This window comes from Dendrobates tinctorius, unplaced genomic scaffold (assembly GCF_039654945.1).
Source record: "Dendrobates tinctorius isolate UK_male_01 unplaced genomic scaffold, ASM3965494v1 ptg000070l, whole genome shotgun sequence".
NCBI lineage: Eukaryota > Metazoa > Chordata > Amphibia > Anura > Dendrobatidae > Dendrobates > Dendrobates tinctorius.
The window spans coordinates 81792639-81809831 of record NW_027361738.1 but is presented as its reverse complement, the minus strand read 5'-3'; the positions used below and the strand labels follow the sequence as shown (position 1 = coordinate 81809831).

Genomic DNA, 17193 nt, shown 5'->3' with positions numbered 1-17193 from the left:
GCTCTGATAGATCACTCCACTGTATCCGAAGAACTGTGGAAAAAAATGGGGCATTTCTTCGTCCCTGAAGTTTCAGATGTAATAACAAAACGTCCAAAACTCACCGGATAGTGGGATGCCTAACGTCTTACACCAACAGATCCTGGTGTGCAAGCAGGCAGAAGTGTAGGGCCAGGACCAATGCTCGGATCACCTGAACACTCTTGATGTGTTAGGGGCTATGTTCCTGCCGGATGGATGAGTATACAGGGTGTCAGTCTCTGTCTCTTCATGGGAGAACAGCGTGACTGCTCGCACTGTATCTCTTCAAAGGGATAGAAGACGAAACCTTCTGAAAAAGAAAAGGGAAATCAATACTGAAAACCGAGGTAGATATGGGTCTAGTGAAAGACCAGTGTCCACCTCCAACTGACACTAAGCTAAAGTGATTACGCTGGTGCCAGTGGGTGGGGTGTACACTGCTGGGGAGGACCTTTTTGTGCATAGTGTCAGCAGCATACACCCTTGGTTTCCTGTGCCCCCCAATGGAGCGACAGTAAAAGATTGCAGCTCACAGATTCTCCCCTCAAACATTCCTCCCACTTCACCCAACATCCTGACACCGGTGTTGGCAGTGAAACCATACAGGCTGGGTGTACTTTCCCTTCAAACCACAGACTCGAAATCTTTGCACTCTGTGCTTTGAACAGATCAGCAAAAGTAAGGAGCTGGAGGTCTCATCTCCACATGTTCCAGCTCAGAAACTGAAGAGAATTTTAACAGTAAAATTATGGTGTTTGCATTTCTCATGGGCTTCACAGTGTTTTCTTAAGCCGAGTGCCTGGAGCCACACAATTACCATAAGCCTGGCTATGGTGGACCTGCAATCCCACTAGTATACAGCAACGGCCAAAGACTGAAGCATGTTCACTACCCTATAAAATGTCCTGAAGTCTTGTTGTATTGTTGGGACTAGAAGAAGAAAATGATTTAAAAAAAAAAAAAAAAAAAAAAAAAAAAAAAAAAAAAAGACCTTTTGTTACCTGCGACATCTGCACAAGGTTATTAAAAAGCCAATTAATATCATTGTACATTTGAAGCAGTTCTACACTTTGTACCGTTGGACACAGATCCTCCAGGGAGGAATTCCCAATATTATTGCTTTATTCTAATACATTTATTTGGTTGTGAAATTGTCTGAATTAACAACCCATTAATGCATTTACCACCGATGCACATTTGAGGGTCTCATCCAGTAACGTTGCCAATCGCATCTCCCGCCGACGGTTTAAAAGTGAAGATGGGAGCGGCTGCCGTTCAATTACTTAGGTGACTGTACAACGCTGGAAGCTTCACTTGCAAAGGAACTGTGCAGGTAAGGCTCTTTGTGTCGGATGGTGGACAGGTCTCTCTCCCGCTGTCTGTTTAAAAATGCGCCTGATTTTTTCTAAAACCGTGAGCAGAGATTTTGTAGGCTAAAACCATTTTCATGCCTTCATATAGGAGTCCCTGTAACTCCCTATAATGCAGGCGGAGGTCAGTCCCAGTCTATAAAAAAGGCTCGTACACATATATCACTTTCTGCATCAGGGGTTGGATGCATAATTGATACGAGGTGCTAATCCTGTTTGCTGCCTATGCACAGGACCACTTCCCCGCCAGTGCTCCGTGCCTCACTGACTGCACTCGTTTACTTTAGGTCCATGGATACTGTATCTGTCAGTGTGGCGATACCTTTAGGACACTGAGATAAAGCAATGTTATGTGGTACCAGGAAGAATATACCCTCTGCCCCCCATCCCATATAATACCATTACCAAAAGCGTATCCCCGGCGACATCAAGAAGCGGACGTGATGACACTTTCTGGCAGGATGTTCCTCCGGTGAGATACTTGTTACTCTATGAAACAGTCGTTTGTGGCACAGAAGATCTAATTACAGAAACGATGGATGAATGTCGGCTTTTCACAGTCATTGCACATGTGCGGTGGAGGATTCTATGTCATTCAGAATCGGAGTTGGAGGCATGAGATTTCTTTTTCTTCTTCTTGCCGTGTTTCTTGTGCTTCTTCTTCTTGCCTTTATACTGTAATATGAGGGAACAGTGTTAGCATTCTATGTTGCCTAAAAAATAGAGAAAAGGACAATACGGCTTGTCGTACAGGCATCATTATTATTAAATTATTACCGTATATACTCGTGTATAAGCCGAGATTTTCAGCCCATTTTTTTGGGCTGAAAGTCCCCCTCTCGGTTTATACGCGAGTCATATACCGGGGGTCGGCCGGGGAGGGGGAGCGGGGGGGTGTCGGAGAGCACACTGACCTCTCCTGGCATGTCTCTTGCAGCCCCCCGTGCTTATTCCATCTTCTTGGCGCTGTTCTTCCTGCTTTCAGCGGTCACGTGGTGCCGCTCATTACATTTGCGCATATGTAATGAGCGGCTCATTACATATGTGCATATGTAATGAGCGGCACCACGTGACCGCTGAAAGCAGGAAGAACAGCGCCGAGAAGATGGAATAAGCATGGGGGGCTTCAAGAGACATGCCAGGAGAGGTGAGTATAACGGAGGGAGCCATATTCACCTGTCCCCCGTTCCACCACTGCGCGTCGCTCTGCTGTCTTGCTTCCTCTGGCAGTGACGTTCAGGTCAGAGGGCGCCATGACGTAGTTAGCAGGCGCGCTCTGCCTGAACAGTCACTGCAGAGCCGGCAACGCTGAGGAGCAGCAGCGACAAGGTGAGTATATAGGTTTTTTTGTTTTTTTTGTTTTTTTTCTTTAATTGAAGCAGCAGCATTGTAAGGGGCCACTAATCACTGTGCAGCATTACAAGGGCCCACCAATCACTGTGCAGCATTATAAGGGGCCCACCAATCACTGTGCAGCATTATAAGGGGCCCACCAATCACTGTGCAGCATTATAAGGGGCCCACCAATCACTGTGCAGCATTATAAGGGGCCCACCAATCACTGTGCAGCATTATAAGGGGCCCACCAATCACTGTGCAGCATTATAAGGGGCCCACCAATCACTGTGCAGCATTATAAGGGGCCCACCAATCACTGTGCAGCATTATAAGGGGCCCACCAATCACTGTGCAGCATTATAAGGGGCCCACCAATCACTGTGCAGCATTATAAGGGGCATATGTTATTATGGAGCATGCTATAGGTCCACCATTATTCACTGTGCAGCATTATTAGGCATATTTTTGTATGGAGCATCTTATGGGGCCCATTTTATTTTTGAAATTTACCAGTAGCTTCGGCATTTTCCACCCTAGGCTAATACACAAGTCAATAAGTTTTCCCAGTTTTTTGTGACAAAATTAGGGGGGGGGTCGGCTTATACACGGGTCAGCTTATACACGAGTATATACAGTATTTAAGAAGCTGCAGACAATGTCCGAAGTCATCGGCCGATCTTGTCCCATGCTCAACAGTGACATATCACACAGATAACTTATGGGGCCCCTGGATAACAGGTGCACTTGTCAATGATTTGGTAATGTATTAACAGGACTTTACAGCAGATAATGCTCTTCATGAATGGACTCCTCGGATACTTACAGCTTTCTCTTCGCTGCTTTTTTTCCGTTTCCCATACGCCTAAGAAAACAGAGACCGTGTTAGTACATTTTAAAAAACAGAATGCACATTTTTTGGTATTTGTAGACAATTAGATGACCAGATTTGAAAAACTAGCCAGATTTTAACTATATAAAAACACATTTCTTACCCAATCTCTGCTAAAGCAAAGAAAGAAAATTTATATGGAGATATAGGGTTAATCTGTAGGTAAATGGCATTTAATAAATAGTGTCTGGCTGCCTTAAAAGTAGCAGTGGCTACAGGGTGGAAATAAAGTTATATCCTCCCTGCAGCTGCATGCTTCCAGTCACTGGGGTGGTGCAGGGAGAGGTTACAGTCAAACACTATACAGCAAGTGTGGCTATAATCACGCCCCGACACATTGATTGGCAGCGTGTGTGTGTGTAAATCTGACTGTAGGTGCAGACTACACCGGATAGGGCGGGCTATGGCAAAATTTTGTAACAGTAATTACGATAAGTCACTGCATCAGAGGATCGGTCATGTGTCACAGATTTTTTCCTAAACAAAGCCCCCAAAACATATCCCAAATTATTAGATGTGTTATACCTTGTGTAAACTGCTCACAAACTCCATCAACAAATGTGACAACAGAACCCAACAAGCCTCATAAGCCAATGGGGTTCTGTGAGGCGCTGGTGGTGTAAACAGGCTCTACAACACTAGTGTGAACGCAGCCTTTGTGGTTTGGCAGCTTATCACAATGTCTGAAAATAGTCAAGAGGAAACAACCCGATATCCACTGACCTCTTCTGATTCCGTTCCAGACGAAGACTCAGAAGACAAGTATCTCTGATCGTTACCAATTGGATTCCGTCTCTTCCTGCTTTTCGCTTCCTTCAGTTGAACAAACAATTATTAGTAACTAGATGGAGGCCGGATGCTATCGCATCGGGAGGGCGGTAATGTGACGATGGGGGAAGGCTTTGCAGCGTTGAGAATCTCTCCCCCCCGCCCCCCCCATGTGCTCACCCAACTATCCACTCTCGCTTTCCCCATGTGCTGACTTCTCCCGTCTGTGCTCTCTTCTTTGACCTGTCTACCCCATGTGCCATCCCCCTTGTCTGCTGTCTCTCTCCTTCCTGTGTTCTCCCCTCATGTGCTGTCCTCCTGTACAAAGATGGCGGCGGTCAGTGAATCATTTGGTTGATCCCGGCGGTAGCGTGTTTGCGACGGTGTTCATCTGGTGGTACCGCGCAATAGACTGCGTATACAGTGTGTGTGTGTGTGTGTGTGTGCGTTGTGCGTACACAGAGTGTGTGCGTACACAGTGTGTGCGTTGTGCGTACACAGAGTGTGTGCGTACACAGTGTGTGCGTTGTGCGTACGGCGTAGTGTGCGTTGCGTACGGCGTACACAGTGTGCGTGTGTGCGTTGCGTACGGCCTATACAGAGTGTGTGCGTTGCGTACGGCCTATACAGAGTGTGTGCGTTGCGTACGGCCTATACAGAGTGTGTGCGTTGCGTACGGCCTATACAGAGTGTGTGCGTTGCGTACGGCCTATACAGAGTGTGTGCGTTGCGTACGGCCTATACAGAGTGTGTGCGTTGCGTACGGCCTATACAGAGTGTGTGCGTTGCGTACGGCCTATACAGAGTGTGTGCGTTGCGTACGGCCTATACAGAGTGTGTGCGTTGCGTACGGCCTATACAGAGTGTGTGCGTTGCGTACGGCCTATACAGAGTGTGTGCGTTGCGTACGGCCTATACAGAGTGTGTGCGTTGCGTACGGCCTATACAGAGTGTGTGCGTTGCGTACGGCCTATACAGAGTGTGTGCGTTGCATACGGCCTATACAGAGTGTGTGCGTTGCGTACGGCCTATACAGAGTGTGTGCGTTGCGTACGGCCTATACAGAGTGTGTGCGTTGCGTACGGCCTATACAGAGTGTGTGCGTTGCGTACGGCCTATACAGAGTGTGTGCGTTGCGTACGGCCTATACAGAGTGTGTGCGTTGCGTACGGCCTATACAGAGTGTGTGCGTTGCGTACGGCCTATACAGAGTGTGTGCGTTGCGTACGGCCTATACAGAGTGTGTGCGTTGCGTACGGCCTATACAGAGTGTGTGCGTTGCGTACGGCCTATACAGAGTGTGTGCGTTGCGTACGGCCTATACAGAGTGTGTGTGTGCGTGGCGTGTTGCGTACGGCATATACAGTATGTGTGGTGCTTACAGCATATAGTATGTGTGTGTGTTGCGTACGGCATATACAGTGTGTGTGTTGCGTACGGCATATACAGTGTGTGTGGTGCTTACGGCATATAGTATGTGTGTGTGTGGCATATAGTGTGTGTGTGGCATATAGTATATGTGTGTGTTGCGACGGTGTTCTGCTGGTGACACCGCACAAGAGGCTGATAACCACCAGGAGTTTCCAAATTGAGACACCCATCACTTGGGTGTCCAAATATGGCGGTGAACTTCCGCCGCTTGGAATTCTGGGGTCCGGACACATCTGGATGGAACAGGATGTGAATATATTACAAGGTAAGTATATATTAAATTAGTAAGTAAACAGGACACATTTGGTACAATTATCCATTGCACTGATCGGGCCTTAAAAGGGGTCAAGTGCTTGTAATTCTTTAGTTTACCGCTCCCTGCCAAGGATACCGACCACCTCTGCAGTCTAGCAGCGGTGGCCAGCCTCAGTCAATGAGCATATCACTAACATAGGAGAGTTGTGCTACTGAATAGAAAAAAAATAATAAGAGAAACGCTTTAACCCCCTAAGAACCCAGGAATTTTTTTTGTTTGTGTGTATTAGTTTTGTTTTTCCTTCTACTTTTTCCGAGCCCCAAACCATTATGACTTGGGTGATTTTTTTTTTTTTTTAAGGACAATTTCGTTTTTGATGCTATATTCTGAAATTACTTTTTTATTTTTTGCATCCATGGAACTGTTTGAGGGCTTGTTTTTTTGCACCCTGAGCCAACGTTTTGATTGCTTTTTATTGTATTTTTATGAGAATGTGTGGCAAATGAAAAATGGCATGTCTGTTGTTCCAATCGTTTTTGTGTGTGTGTAACATACGGTTTAAATAATTTTGATCAGTCTTTTGAACATGATGATACCAAAAATGCCTTTTTATTTTATTTCTTTATTTTTGGGGAACACCTTTTTTCTCTTAACTTTACTTTTTAGTCCCCCTAGGGGACTTGAACCTGCTTTTGCTTGATCGTTTATACTATATACTGTGGTTCTCTTACGGAGCTCAGCCTGTGGGGATTGATGGGACCCAATGTGCTCGTAATTTAATATGCTGTCAAAAATTGACAGCGGCATTTTAATGTTTAAAACAGCAGCGATCAGAGCAAGCTCCGGCCGCTGCAGTTACAGGCAGATGCCGGCTATTTAGCACAGCCGGCATCTGTTTGATATAAAGCAGAATCAGCTCCTGAGCTGGTTTCAAACTTTCCTCAGCGTCTGATAAAGAATATGTACATCATAGGTCGTTAAAAGGTACCTCTTCGCTGGGCAATGTATGTAGAGGAGCTTTGAGAACACGCAATCAATAAAATTTGCACAAAACAAGGGTGACGATATTTCCCACCATAACAACCAATTTTCATAGTGGATATAATTTGCATTCTGGCTAATACCTGTTCATAGATGCTATTTTCCCAAAAAAGTTTCCCAATTCTGGAAAATATAGACACCTCTGTCAGATCACAGGGGAGGGAAGATTTTCAAGTTTACTCACCTTCTCTTTCTCATGATCATCTCTGGACTTCTTCACAGAATCCTATAAAGAAGCAATAATATATTTATTCAGTGGAGTGGAATACCTCTTTAAAAGGGATTGTTAAGGATTAGACAAAAAAAAAATATTGCCGCTTTCTTTACTTACACAGTGCCATCCCTGACCATAGGTTGTTTGTGGAACTGCAACTCAGCTCCATTAATATGATACCACGTACAATCATTGATCAGGGATGGTGCTGTTACTGAAAAGAAAGCAACCATATTTTTCTAAATCCTAAACACCCCAATAAGGGAAGGAATAGCTGACAACAATGTGAGCAGATGCTGTTTCCAAAGTGCCATGAACTCTTCCTCATCTGCGACTCAAAGAATTTATGTTGTCTGCAAATGTCTCCGCATATCTTATGTAGCGATGAGTGACAGATTTTTTTTTTCCCCATATCCCACCTTATGCATATGTACACTCAGTTCAGTTGAGCGTGCATATGTTCTTAACAGAAATTGGGGAAAAAGCAACTCACACCTCCCATGAGAAGAGAGGATCAGGCATTTTGAATCCAATATGCCCAATACTCCCCCAAAGACATCTGACATTAGATGGTCCTGCTAAAATGAGAAGCTTTACTAATGTATATCTATGATGTATGTGCACTGTCACTTTGCCGTATGTGCTGGAAAAGCTCCTGGCGCGTTCACTTTATGTATCCCAAGGGCTCGATAACCTAATACATACCAAGTGTTTACTTGTATACATCTGTCTGCACCTCTTGGGCTTGGGTCCTAGAGGTGACTGATGCACACAGGAATATACAGTAGCATACGCTGGGAGCCCTTCCACATGTATACCTCCAATATACAGTACAAACGCTGTGTGAGTCCTACATTTACAGGGCAGATGGGGCTGAGCTTGTCAATCATCATGCACCACCGATTGTAATGTGCAGCCATTAAATGGAGTCAGCTAAGCCACCCATATAATCTACTGCAGACTGCCGTCACGTTACATACAAAAGCAATGAAATGGCAGATATACGTGCATAATTTATGGGTTTAATAGGATATTGAATAAGATTGTAAATAAGGCCTCTTGTGGATGCACATTACGGCTCATACCTTGCTCTCAGACTCAGAGCCGCTGTCGGACGTCCGATGGGAGGAGTGCTTCTTCTTCTTCTTCTTTCTTTTTGATGTTTTTTTCTTGGTCTTTGAAGAAGAAAAAAAAAAAAATTGCAAATACCAAAATGAAACTTACCACAACACAAAGCGGTGTGTGCACAGTGCCGAAGATACTAGCGGGGGTTAAGGATTTACACCACTGACGCACCGAACAAGAGAGGCTTTCTATAGACAATGAAGCAACGTTTTCCTTCATATAGCAGGTATTGCAAATTCTCATGCCCATTCCTTCCTCTCCTTTTATTTTTTTATAACGTTATTGTCAGCGATCACACCTTTCGTTATTCATGATCATGTACTACCCTGAAAATTATTGATACTGTAAGAATAATGTGGCTATTGTGAATTTACAATTCCCGGCAGGCAGGTGTGAAAAGCTTGCTTCACAATAATCGTGCAGTGTAAATCTGCTAATGATGATCACCCGACGAACAAGCAAAATGTATATGTATATATATATTACACACACACACACACATTATGAAACTACTGACGACTGTCAGGTTGTTTATCGTCGCGGATCGTTTAATGTAAATGATCCCTTAGACCACATTAAATGGCTGTCGACTGAACGATGGTTCAGCCAGCAGTCATCCTGGCTGTCACTTCCATAGACAGGTGAACGTCATCGGTCTAGCGCTCCCGTGTTCTCAGAGAGCCGTGCCGAATTAATATCCCCCCACAATAAGCCGTTATAAGTCAGAACCCGTTGATGTTGGTGGGTTGGTCCAATATTCATCTAATGTGTATCGGGACCTACGTCTCAGCTGATCTTTGTGAGTTAGTCGATATTGGCCGATTCGTCAGACATTAGTCTAGTGCAGGGGTCCCCAACCACCGGTCCGCGGCCCAGGACCGGGTCGTTGCACTTATGTTGCCAGTCCGCGGAGCCAGGCTCAAATGCTGGACACATGTGTCGGCGGCTGTAGCACTGTAGTGACAGCTGCAGCCGCCGGCTTCCAGAAGTCATCGATACTCACCTTGCGTCCCTGCATCCCTGTCCCGGCATGGCAACTTCATCCTGTGCTGAGCTGTCTCTCATGAATATGGACGCCACTCCTCTCCCATAGGCGTGGCGTCCATATTCATGACCTTAATGAGCGGTACCACGTGACCGCACCGCACAGGAAGAAGCTGATGCGCCGGGATAGAGATGCAGGGAAGTTCAGCGACAGTGTGAGGGTAAGTATGATGGGGGAGGAAGGGGGAGCCCAGCGGAGCCATGTATACGGGATGGGAGAGTGTGAGCGGAGCCATGTATACGGGATGGGAGAGTGGGAGCGGAGCCATGTACAGTGCCTACAAGTAGTATTCAACCCCCTGCAGATTTAGCAGGTTTACACATTCGGAATTAACTTGGCATTGTGACATTTGGACTGTAGATCAGCCTGGAAGTGTGAAATGCACTGCAGCAAAAAAGAATGTTATTTCTTTGTTTAATTTTTTTTTAAATTGTGAAAAGTTTATTCAGAGGGTCATTTATGATTCAACCCCTCAAACCACCAGAATTCTGTTTGGTTCCCCTAAAGTATTAAGAAGTATTTCAGGCACAAAGAACAATGAGCTTCACATGTTTGGATTAATTATCTCTTTTTCCAGCCTTTTCTGACTATTTAAGACCCTCCCCAAACTTGTGAACAGCACTCATACATGGTCAACATGGGAAAGACAAAGGAGCATTCCAAGGCCATCAGAGACAAGATCGTGGAGGGTCACAAGGCTGGCAAGGGGTACAAAACCCTTTCCAAGGAGTTGGGCCTACCTGTCTCCACTGTTGGGAGCATCATCCGGAAGTGGAAGGCTTATGGAACTACTGTTAGCCTTCCACGGCCTGGACAGCCTTTGAAAGTTTCCTCCAGTGCCGAGGCCAGGCTTGTCCGAAGAGTCAAGGCTAACCCAAGGACAACAAGGAAGGAGCTCCGGGAAGATCTCATGGCAGTGGGGACATTGGTTTCAGTCAAAACCATAAGTAACGTACTCCACCGCAATGGTCTCCGTTCCAGACGAGCCCGTAAGGTACCTTTACTTTCAAAGCGTCATGTCAAGGATCATCTACAGTTTGCTCATGATCACTTGGAGGACTCTGAGACAGACTGGTTCAAGGTTCTCTGTTCTGATGAGACCAAGATCGAGATCTTTGGTGCCAACCACACACGTGACGTTTGGAGACTGGATGGCACTGCATACGACCCCAAGAATACCATCCCTACAGTCAAGCATGGTGGTGGCAGCATCATGCTGTGGGGCTGTTTCTCAGCCAAAGGGCCTGGCCATCTGGTCCGCATCCATGGGAAGATGGATAGCACGGCCTACCTGGAGATTTTTGCCAAGAACCTCCGCTCCTCCATCAAGGATCTTAAGATGGGTCGTCATTTCATCTTCCAACAAGACAACGACCCAAAGCACACAGCCAAGAAAACCAAGGCCTGGTTCAAGAGGCAAAAAATCAAGGTGTTGGAGTGGCCTAGTCAGTCTCCTGACCTTAACCCAATTGAAAACTTGTGGAAGGAGCTCAAGATTAAAGTCCACATGAGACACCCAAAGAACCTAGATAACTTGGAGAAGATCTGCATGGAGGAGTGGGCCAAGATAACTCCAGAGACCTGTGCCGGCCTGATCAGGTCTTATAAAAGACGATTATTAGCTGTAATTGCAAACAAGGGTTATTCCACAAAATATTAAACCTAGGGGTTGAATAATAATTGACCCACACTTTTATGTTTAAAATTTATTAAAATTTAACTGAGCAACATAACTTTTTGGTTTGTAAGATTTATGCATCTGTTAATAAATCCTGCTCTTGTGTGAAGTTTGAAGGCTCTAACTTATTTGCATCTTATCAAACCTGCTAAATCTGCAGGGGGTTGAATACTACTTGTAGGCACTGTATACGGGATGGGAGAGTGTGAGCGGAGCCATGTATACGGGATGGGAGAGTGGGAGCGGAGCCATGTATACGGGATGGGAGAGTGGGAGCGGAGCCATGTATACGGGATGGGAGAGTGGGAGCGGAGCCATGTATACGGGATGGGAGAGTGGGAGCGGAGCCATGTATACGGGATGGGAGAGTGGCAGCGGAGCCATGTATACGGGATGGGAGAGTGGCAGCGGAGCCATGTATACGGGATGGGAGAGTGGCAGCGGAGCCATGTATACAGGATGGGAGAGTGGGAGCGGAGCCATGTATACAGGATGGGAGAGTGGGAGCGGAGCCATGTATACAGGATGGGAGAGTGGGAGCGGAGCCATGTATACGGGATGGGAGAGTGGGAGAGGAGCCATGTATACAAGGGTGGGAGCCACACATACTGGGATAGGAATGAGGGGACAATGCATATCCGGCTTATACTCGAATCAATAAGCTTGCCCAGTTTTCCGCGGCAAAATTAGGTGCCTCGGCTTATACTAGAGTATATATATATCAGTACTTTCTTGGGTCATCATACTATACATGGGGGGGGGGATTATATGTGTGGGACCATCATACTATACATGGGGGGGGGGATTATGTGTGTGGGACCATCTTGCTATACACACACTACAACTCTGTCCATGGCCCCGCCCCCATGTGACCAAAACCCTGCCCCCCTGCCCCATCTCCATCCCCACCAGGCCATGGAAGAGTGGTCTTGCTTGAAGCCGGTCCCTGGTGCAAAAAATGTTGGGGACCACTGGTCTAGTGTGTATGGGAGTTAGAACAAGGGACGACAAATCAATACAACTTGGGATAAAATTGGAATATGGGGGGGGGGTAACAATTTGTGCACTCACCTCATTATCAGATTCTTCAAAGCTGCCGGGAGAAGGAGAACGCGATGATGTAGAAGAAGATGATGAAGAAAACTTGACCACAGACAACAAAAAGTGAAACTTGTGAGACGCACATCAGAAATAAACAGTTTCATCCACGTAAGAGATAACTAACCCAAAACAAAATCACGGATGCAAACACAACGTGACTGTTTGCAGCCAGCCGGGTGACTGCCGTCAGCTTGTCGACTGCTGAACTCATGTTAAAAGGAAAAAAGTGTTATTAAAAGAGATCGTCTTGAATTAGAAATACACGGCTGCTTTGTTTCAAAGGCAGCGGCACACAAATCCACAGGTTCAGTGTCATATTTCAGATCATCTCCATTGAAGTGACTGATGCAAAGCTGCAATACCAGATACGACCCATGGATAGGAGCACTGCTGGTTTTGTAAGGCCTGTTTCACACTTCCGTTTTTTCAAATCCGTCAAAATCCGTTGTTTTCCGTAAAAAAACGGATCCGCCATTTTTTGCAGGATCCGTTTTTTTTGTCCCATAGACTTCCATTACGGTTACCGCGGATCCGTCAAAAAAACGGATCCGTTTTTAAAAAAACGGATCCGTTTGCATCAGTTTCCGTCAAAAAAACGGAAACGGATCCGTTTGGCGGACACAAAAACGGAAGTGTGAAACAGGCCTAAGAAAGAGGCTGTGTATTTCTGGTGCTGGACAACCTCTTTTGAGTTTACTAATTTGATCCAATCAGCAATCTTACATTTGCTTTTGTAATTACATTTCACTTGCAGAAGAACTAGCATAGAGATGAAAGCTGCTCTCACCCCACCAGATTTCTTCTTTTCCCGTTTCCGTTTCTCCTGAGACAATGAGAAAGTTAAAATATATAAGAACACAATCCAGCTATTTTCATGTAATATAATGTTCTGCTTTGTCTTCTGTCTCATATTGCAGTCAAAATTTTAAGAATTACATTAAGCCTTTTCTGTGTCTCCTGACAGATTCTTCCCCCTTTAATTTTCTCTTAAAGTTCCTATCAGATACGCACCTAACAACCACATGCGACAAGACACCAGGTATACGAGGCCGTCGCCACTTATTCCCACCTAAGGCTACTTTCACACATCCGGTGTGTGGGGTCCGGCGGCGTGCGGCGAAAAGCCGGGCCGCCGGATCCGGCCTGCAGCCGTGACACCGGATGTGTGTGCGGCGAGACAATACGGCTCGGACATTATTAAAGGAGCCGCAGGACGAGGTGGACAGAGGCAGCCAATGAGACAGCTGCTGAAAGAGAGGGGAGGGGAGGGGAGGGGAGGGGAGATAGAGAGACATGGGGGGGTTAACACTTAGTGTCCAGGCAAGAGAATCTCTCTCTCTTGCCGGGCACTTGTGGGGTTAACCCCACAGAGAGATCTCTCTCTCTCACCCAGACACTGTGAGTGTTAACCCCACAAGTGCCCGGCGAGAGAGATCTCTCACAAGTGTCCGGGTGACAGAGAGAGATCTCTCTCTCGCCGGGCACTTGTGGGGTTAACATTCACAGAGTCCGGGCATGGGCTGTGGAAAAAGACGGTCCGGCGCTGCAAAAAAACGTTACATGGAACGTTTTTTCCAGACGCCGGACAGGCTGTTTTTGCCGGATCAGGCAAAAACCGGATACGCCGCATAGGTATCCGGCGCGATGCGGCAATAATGAAACTGAATGGGGGAAAAACCGGATCCGGTGGCAACCGGCGCCGGATCCGGTTTTTACACTTTTCGCCGCATCGCGCCTGATGCTGAAAACCGGATGTGTGAAAGAGGCCTAAGAAAAGGTGATACCTTTTGTCCATCTCATAGAGAATGAAAGGAGTGGTGTCGTGAATGTGTGACCAGCAATCCATGCTAATGGAGCCTTTCAGAGCAATCAGTACCCACAATTAATGATGGGAATAACCCATTATAGACAAACTATACATACAAAATACAAGTTTGTCCCTGGGATACGTAGGTGATCTTTTTAGTTTATAATTAATTCGCTTATTCTTTAATTTGGCTTTTCAATACACGTTTTGTAAAGAAACCTCCGTCCGTACAGCAATCACTGATCTCTCCCCAGTGTGTCCACATTACAGAGACGCTCTGGTCAGAACATGGAACTATCGGTCATTACTACTCATTTCTTACCTCCTTCCTCTTTGAGGAATTGTCACTTCCACTGATGATTTTCTCCCTGTGTTTTTCCAGCTCCTTCCTCCAACTCTAGAGAAATAGACATCAAGCAAAAAAAAACAAAACAAGTTTTTTATATTTTAAAGCAATAGGTGTAAATTGTTCTCAGAATTATTGGGGATCCAGCAGTCGGACTGCAAGAATGATACATTTATCACCTATCCTATGAATAAGACCTAAATATATTTAGTGCGAAAGCCTCATAAGTGATCTGACAGCAAGTACCTCATTCATCTTTTCTTCAAACTCTGCCAGTGCCCGCGAACCTTTTTTCTTCTTCTCCAGCTGCTCCTTGACTTCTTCCCTACAGAAAGGAAGGGAGATAAAAAGCTTTAAAGGGAATCGGTCACCTAATTTTTGCCCTATCAGATGCAGCCACCACCACCAGGGGCTTATCCGATGTAACCTGAAAGATAAAAGAAAAGAGTTAGATTATACTCACCCGGGGTCCGGTCTGGCACCTCCCATCTTCTAGCAATGACGTCCTCCTCCTTTCTTCTGCCATTGCTCGTGCATAAGCATACTTTATCTGCCCTACTGAGGGAAGAGTACTGCAGTGCACAAGTGCCAGGAAACGAAGGTCAGAGAGGTCCCTCACCTGCGCACTGCAGTACTTGACTCTGCCCTTAACAGGGCAGAGATAAGTACGCCTGCGCAGGAGCCACGACAGAAGTAAGAAGGAGGACGTCATAGCTAAAAGATGGGAGCCGCCGGATCGGACAGCGACACCCACCGCACCACGCCCCCGGTGTGTATAATATAACTCGGTTTTCTTATCTTTCAGGTTACATTGGGGGCTTATCTACAGCATTACAAAATGCTATAGATAAGCCCCTGATGGTGGTGGCCGCATCTTATAGGCCAAAAATGAGGTGACTGATTCCCTTTAAAAGAGGTTGTCCAGTACAGTGATAAAGCTGGATATAACGTGTACGAAAGAGCACAGCACAAATCCGTATATTATATAGATCCTATATAGTGGCCGCTGCAGCTCAGCTGCAATGCAAGTGAATATGAGCTGGTGTATGGATCCATAGAAAGTGTATGAGAAGATGAGATTGAAGCACAGCCCTCTTTGTTTCAACAATCAGCAGGGGGTTTCTGCACAGGGTCCTCCAACAGTCAAAACATGTCACTTCTGAAGTGACAGGTACACAGTAACAGAAGCGAGGGGGATACAGACGTCTCATCTAATATCCAAAGAAGAGTGTGACTACAATAAGCCTCTGGTGGAGGAGGGGGGGGTGCTGTAGGCATAATCAACAGAACAGAAATTATCAGGTTTTTTTTTTTCAAAGATTACATCTGATCCCTAAGGTCTCAGCAGCAGAACAACCTCTCTAATTACAAAGGGAAGTCTATTAAAAAAAAAAAGCCTAATACATATTTTGACTATCAGCTGTCATCCACTCATGATCCATTAGATGGCGACGTCATTCGTCTACTGATCGATTCGCAGAACCCAGTCCAGCGGCCAGTCTGTAATCTGTGACTGCTGGATGATAGCCTAGGAGACGGCCGCTTACCTATTGGCATACCCAGCTCTGAATAGCCCGTCCGGCACGACATCAAGCCACAATGATAACGTCACCCCAGACTGACCCATTAGTGATATCACCTTGCCGTGGGTGATGGGCACACATGAATTGGCCAATAACCTTCATTTTTGTAAGACCTTTTTTTTGTTAGTACATTTTATTCAGCAGCAGCGTAGCCTAGATCTCGTGTTTGCATATATCTTGGTCCTTACTGAGTGCTGCTGTGCCCCCTCTTTTTTTGCATGTTATGCAGTCACTGCAGCTTGCACCTGTTCACACTATATCGAGGTGCTGGTCAGGTATTTAGGTTTTTTTTGTTGGAATTAGTGATATCTGATTAGATGCCAGGGGATGTAAGTGAACGCTCTCTCTCTTTATGCCATTTTACATCAAAGAACAACTCACCACGTAGGCCTTGGCCTGCTTAGATAATCCTTTATGGTCGGACCTCCAGAAGAAGTGGGGCCCTTGGCTCGGGCCATAGCTATAGGGTTCATATATGCCTATGAAAGACAAGAGAAAAATGCAGGAATTAAAGGAGATGTCTGGCTTTAAAATAATTTAAAAAAAAAAACATCACAAAAAAAAAAAAAATTAGTGAAAACAAATAGTGATGAGCAAACGTTGTTGGATAAGGTGTTATCTGAGCATGCTCGGGTGCCGAGTGTATTCGTAGAGTCCCTGTGGCTGCGTGTCTCGCGGCTGACAGTCACAACACGTGCAAGGATTGTCTAGCGCAGCCGCGGGGACTGGGACGTAGTATTGGAGCGCACCGGAGACGCTCTATTACTACCTGAGGGAACGCTTGTTCTCATAACCGGGGGATTTAATGTCTGAGAGAATTATCCAAGGGCAAACAGTTATCACTCCCTCATATATATATAAAATACCAATAAACACACACAATGATAGTCTATGCAGATAATAATCTATGTGCGGGGCCAATATACAGAGCGCACAGCTGGAGCAGCCATGACACTGTGCACGGTGACACGTCGCCCCGGCCTCTCTACCTACCACCCGGTTGTCCCGCTTCCCCATGTTGCCCCCCCTGAGCTCTCGGGGAGACTCCCGGGACTGTGAGACGTCTCTCTCTAGCTGACTGTGCCCGAGATTTAGTGGACACGCAATAGAGCGTCGCGCCTGAGAGAGCGCGGTGTCTGATCGCCACAGCGACCCCTACAGGATCGGAGCACATTACAGC

General features: G+C 46.0%; 1 protein-coding gene across 1 annotated transcript; it reads right to left on the bottom strand.

Annotated features, from left to right (window-relative positions):
- Positions 1-1113: 1113 nt before the first annotated feature.
- On the bottom strand, positions 1114-17181 carry FAM133B (family with sequence similarity 133 member B). Its single transcript, XM_073582012.1, has 11 exons — positions 17007-17181; positions 16395-16492; positions 14677-14755; positions 14407-14481; positions 13065-13100; positions 12248-12319; positions 8414-8503; positions 7299-7340; positions 4342-4431; positions 3553-3591; positions 1114-2066 (listed from the first exon to the last, which is right to left on the bottom strand). Exons 1-11 carry the CDS (start codon positions 17028-17030, stop codon positions 1983-1985), a joined length of 729 nt encoding a protein of 242 aa, XP_073438113.1. The 5' UTR covers positions 17031-17181; the 3' UTR covers positions 1114-1982.
- Between the last annotated feature and the right edge of the window lie 12 nt (positions 17182-17193).